Raw genomic sequence first — 5,786 nt, forward strand, 5'->3', positions numbered from 1 at the left:
GAGCCTCCTCAGAAAATAGAGGCGGCTCTGTCCCTTCTTGTAAAGGACTTCAGTGTTCTTAGTCCAGTCCAGTTTATTGTCAATGAACACACCCAGATACTTGTAGTGTTCTACGATGTCCACGTTATGCCCCAGGATGGAAACTGGGGTCACTGGTGTCCTCGTTCTCCACACACACTGAATAAACAGGCCACCATATGCTCTGGCTCAGCTACAGTGGGTTACAGTTCTGCTCTCTAACCTGTCAGTGCCACTATTTAATGTGCAGACACTGAGTCTTATACTCCCTGTGATGCTGAGCCTCAGGTATTCTCATTAGAATATTGCAACTACATTGATTGACATTCAGCAAACATGCACTACATACAGGGAAGCTGCTGTGCAGGTCCTAGACGCACATGAATGCAGAGAGCTTAATGATCAGCAAGGATGTGGGACAGGGAAGTGCTACACATTCTAACACATCAGACAGGAAGCTTGGAGGCCTGCTCCTAAGTCATACCTCAAAGCGCTGAGAACTGACTTTCTTCCCCTTCTTCATCCAGGTAATACGAGGTTTGGGCTCACCCACTGCCTGGCATATAAACGATGCCGCTCCTCCTGAAATCCCTGTCTGATCGTCAGGGGACTTGATGAAGCTGGGCATGCCTAAAGATGAGAGACAGCAAGACAAAGGCGAGGGAAAATGGCAAAATGTGATTTTTGATATGGACTTAATCAAACTGTAAATTGAAATTGAATTCTAAACGATGCCATTGCAGAATATGAACTTATGTACTGTACACACATACCTAGAAAATAAAGCAATATTAATGCTGGTCTTAATTTGTTTCATGTTTTTCTCTTAAAACAAACCCCAAAAGAACCAATAAGAGTATAGTAAAAGTACTGGATTGATAAGCAGTATTAGTAAGAGAAGTAGTATTTTTTAACATAACCATCCCTAGCCACCATATAACAGAGACAGTAAATTATTGTTATTGCCATGTTCATGCCACTGTTATTGTTTATACAACACTGCTGACACATATGTTTATGTCACACGAGAGGCTGACACAGTCATATCAAATGTCAGACCCATCATACCTCTTTTGATTCTGCTGTGTCGGCATGCTGTCTAAAATCATACACTGGAACAGTTTGATGCCGCTGTTGTTAAGTTCTATGTAAAAATGCAAAGGCGTGTTGTGAGTAATAGTGAGCAGGTAAGCCACAGTCAGAAGGCTGATTGAGCACAGTGGCAGATTTCTATTTTACCAATAATATTGCCATTTATTTATTTAAGTCATTCCAATGTGCTGGAGATAAACAGAAAAAGTAAATCAATACTGAGGAATTATCCTAAACAAATAAAATGAAATAAATCACATCCTTTGTCCTCAGATCATTATTATGAGTAACAAGTTAACATATAAGGTTAACTATAATTTAAACATGCATTCAAAATAATAATTACAATGACATGAATCTACTCAGAGCCAGATTAATCCTTCTTTATCTGTCCATTGTTAACACTGTATGTTCAATTGCTTCTCAAACAAACAGAAACATATGGCTACTTATTATGCATAATGACATCATAGGAACTCCAGTCAGATATTTAATCAATCCCTCCTCCTTGGCTGGCATTATGTAGTGTTCCATGCACCATTGATAATATATATGTATATATATACAGTACCAGTCAAAAGTTTGCACACACCTTCTCATTCAATGGTTTATCTTTATTTTTTTTATTTTCTACATTGTAGATTAATATCGAGGACATCCAAACTATGAAGGAACACACATGGAATTATGTAGCAAACAAGAAAGTGTTAAACAAACCAGAATATGTATTATATTTTAGATTCTTCAAAGTAGCCACCTTTTGCTTTGATGACAGCTTTGCACACTCTTGGCATTCTCTCAGTCAGCTTCATAAGGTAGTCAACTGGAATGGTTTTCAATTAACAGGTGTGCCTTGTCAAGAGTTAATTTCTGGAATGTCTTGCCTTCTTAATGTGTTTGAGACCATCAGTTGTGTTGTGCAGAAGTAGGGTTGGTACAAAGGTCTATACAGTGAATAGCCCTATTTGACTACTGTTCTTATCCATATTATGGCAAGAACAACTCAACTAAGTAAAGAGAAACAACAGTCCATCATTACTTTAAGACATGAAGGTCAGTCAATCCAGAAAATTTCAAGAACTTTGAAGGTATCCTCAAGTGCAGTCACAAAGACCATCAAACATTATGAAGAAACTGGCTGTCATGAGGACCGCCCCAGGAAAGGAAAACCAAGAGTAACCTCTGCTGCAGAGGATAAGTTCATCAGAGTTACCAGCCTCAGAAACCGCAAACTAACAGCACCTCAGATTAGAGCCCACATAAATACTTCACAGAGTTCAAGTAGCAGACACATCTCAACATCAACTGTTCAGAGGAGACTGCGTGAATCAGGCCTTCATGGTCGAAGTGCTGCAAAGAAGCCACTTCTGAGGAAGAACAACAAGAGGAAGAGAATTGCTTGGGCCAAGAAACACAAGGAATGGACATTAGACCAGTGAAAATCTGTCCTTTGGTCTGATGAGTCAAAATTTGAGATTTTTGGTTCCACCCGCCATTTCTTTGTGAGACGCAGAAAAGGTGAGCGGATGGTTTCGACATGCGTGGTTCCTACCATGAAGCATGGAGGAGGAGGTGTGATGGTATGGGGGTGCTTTGCTGGTGATACTGTTGGTGATTTATTCAAAATCCAAGGCACACTTAACCAGCATGGCTACCATGGTATTCTGCTGCGACATGCCATCCCATCTGGTTTGCGCTTAGTGGGACCGTCATTTGTTTTTCAACAGGACAATGACCCCAAACACACCTCTAAGCTATGTAAGGGCTATCTGACCAAGAAAGAGAGTGATGGAGTGCTGCGACAGATGACCTGGCCTCCACAGTCACCCGACCTAAACCCAATTGAGATGGTTTGGGATGAGTTGGACCACAGAGTGAAGGCAAAGCAGCCAACAAGTGCTCAGCACCTCTGGGAACTCCTTCAAGACTGTTGGAAAACCATTCCAGGTGACTACCTCATGAAGCTGATTGAGAGAATGCCAAGAGTGTGCAAAGCTGTCATCAAAGCAAAAGGTGGCTACTCTGAAGAATCTAAAATATAATACATATTCTGGTTTGTTTAACACTTTCTTGTTTGCTACATAATTCCATATGTGTTCCTTCATAGTTTGGATGTCTTCAGTATTAATCTACAATGTAGAAAATAAAAAAATAAAGTAAAACCATTGAATGAGAAGGTGTGTCCAAACTTTTGACTGGTACTGTATATATATATATATATATATATATATATATAGGTCCATAGAGCCACAAGACAAGACAAAAAACATACAATAAAAAACAGTAATACAATCAAACAATTTTAAAAGCTCCTATAGAGGCTGTTATGCCAATGTTTACAAAGTCCAGGTGTATACTGAAAGCAGCTTTGCTTAGGGCTAGTTTAAGCCTCTATAATAGCGTTCTTGGACATGTCCAGACGAGACATGAATTTATACATCAGTTGTCTTAGTAGAGCTCCAAGAGTAGGAACACCACAGTTCACAAACAGCTGGCTTGCACTGTGCCACCTGGGGACACCAAGTAAAAGTCTCATGGCATCAGTGAATGCCACAGTGAGCTTACGCATGCTACTGTTCTTATATCGCCACCACAGATGTGCACTATACATAGTAGTGCAGTAGGCCCTGAACAGAGAACATTTAACACTGCGAGAGTACATACTAAATTTACGCAGCAATAAGTCTGCTTAGCCATATAATTTGCAGCACTGTCTATACATGTATCTATCATCATTCATCAGATATGTAATGTCCTCAGATATGTAATGTCCAAGATATTTTGTTTCTTTACACACCTTAAGAATATTTCCACTCATGCAAAAAACAGGGAAAATTAATCTCCTGTCCTTGCTCCTGACAATCATGATGTTACTTTTCTTTGCATTACAACTTCAACATTACTCTAGTTGATGACAACTACGCTTGTTAATGTAAGTGTGATAAAAACTCTGCCAGCCAAGCCAATACTTCACCAATACATGTGATCAGCATGTAGAAAGCCATATTTCAATCTGCTCTGTCCCAGTCTCTCATTCACCGCTATTATGATTTACGATCATGGTCGACACAAGCACATCACGCTTGCGGTGCTAACAGCAAACTGTTAAAGACAAACTAAAATGAAAGCTGTCTGTATGTAGGTTAACACTTTATTAGGGGTGTCCCCAACTAAGAATTTTCATAGTCGAATCTGATTTGACAGATTTTTCCTTTAGCCGACTAATCGTCGAATCATGTTGTTTTCCCCCTCATTGATTAATGAGCTCATTTGCATCAGTTTCCGCTCCAGAGAAAAGAGCTAAAACACCCAAATAAACAAATTTAATTCTTCAGTTGGCATAATAAGATAATAATAATAAAAGTAAAAGGGTTATCATTTTATCTTTATCTTAATCCTTTCACTTCATCAAGGTATGATGCTCTAGATGAGCGCAGACGCGCTGCAGCCTCAATCCATGTCTTTAACAGGAGTCGTTTCTGACTCGTCAGAACTTGCCATTTCATTCACAAATAAACATCCAAAAACATTATCAAAAGGTTTAGAAACAGTTTTCCTTCTTTCTGACTTCAAGTTACTTCATTAATCAACTCAGGTTCACACAAGTTCATCCACACGGACCGTGCATCACCGCTCTCAATTGTTTGGCCACGTCGGACAAAAAGTAGCCAAATAAAAAACCAGTCTATCAAGAAAACAATCAGCAGTGTGTTGGGACTCACAGGACCACAGATGATTTATCATTTGGTAAAATCATCACTGATTTCAAGGCTTTTTCCTCTGCATGCTCTTTGTCTTTAAACAAAGAGAGCTAAGTGGCACCCCTCTCCACAGGAGGTCTCACCTCACACCTCAGTGAGACTCAAGTCCCAAAACTTGACTGGACAAGACCTTTTACAGTGACATGTGACTCTGTGATGTCACCGGCATCCGTATCAGATCTGCTCCCTTCCACAGAACTCTTCTCTGCTCCAACCGTGGAGCAGTGCTCTTTTTACTCCAGCTGCTTCAGCAGCTAACACCTCTTCCCGTTTGGGCCTGGACAGCAGAGGCCTGAACCCCTGCTCCATAGCCCAAACCACTAAAGGGAGGGCAACTGATCACAGACTCTCTGGCAAACACAAGGTTTGCAAACCAGCTTTCCAGCAACAAGGAACGAAGTGAGTTAGCACCCAGTGTCTAACTCTGCAAGGACCCCGAGCGACCAGCTTCCTCGGATCAGAACCTTTGGAACAAAGGACAACAAAGACTGCAGCTGGAATCATCTTCCCAGCCTTCTTCTGCTGGCTAACAGCAGTACACCACCGAGTGACTCTTTCCTCCATCCATTCAAGGATCGGTAATGTAACAACTGGGCATAGCTTATCACAGCTTTACAGGCTAAGCAAGACTGTTTAACTGTTGTACGTGATTTGATGCTGTTTACTGAGTTATTGTTGTGATAGATTGCAGCTAGGTCATTGATTAGTTGGCTTCGCCAAAGCTAAGTGTTTAGTTTGCTAATACTGTTCACAAACAGATTCTTGCATGCAACTAAACAATCTCTGCACTAATTCAGACTGTTTGCAACACACGTCACATTCACATAGACTCATTAACAAATAGGCTTTCAACAGAGCTACATCCAAACAGGCATTTCAAAGTTCCCGCTTCTTTTCCTTTGTCTTTGTCCTGAC

The 5,786-nt window shown here is 40.6% G+C and overlaps 1 protein-coding gene and 1 long non-coding RNA gene across 2 annotated transcripts in view; one reads left to right on the forward strand and one right to left on the reverse strand.

The window, feature by feature from the left end:
- LOC126396258 (uncharacterized) overlaps window positions 1-683 on the forward strand; it is a 48,131-nt gene extending 47,448 nt beyond the window's left edge. The window contains exon 4 of the long non-coding RNA XR_007570554.1: window positions 546-683. This is a non-coding gene — a long non-coding RNA (uncharacterized LOC126396258). The remainder of the gene's footprint in view (window positions 1-545) is intronic.
- LOC126396256 (receptor-type tyrosine-protein phosphatase F-like) overlaps window positions 1-5,786 on the reverse strand; it is a 706,276-nt gene that overhangs the window by 530,333 nt on the left and 170,157 nt on the right. Inside the window, exon 3 of the mRNA XM_050054194.1 lies at window positions 503-648. Coding sequence (XP_049910151.1) covers window positions 503-648 — 146 coding nt within the window. The remainder of the gene's footprint in view (window positions 1-502; window positions 649-5,786) is intronic.

Source organism: Epinephelus moara, chromosome 10, assembly GCF_006386435.1.
Source record: "Epinephelus moara isolate mb chromosome 10, YSFRI_EMoa_1.0, whole genome shotgun sequence".
NCBI lineage: Eukaryota > Metazoa > Chordata > Actinopteri > Perciformes > Serranidae > Epinephelus > Epinephelus moara.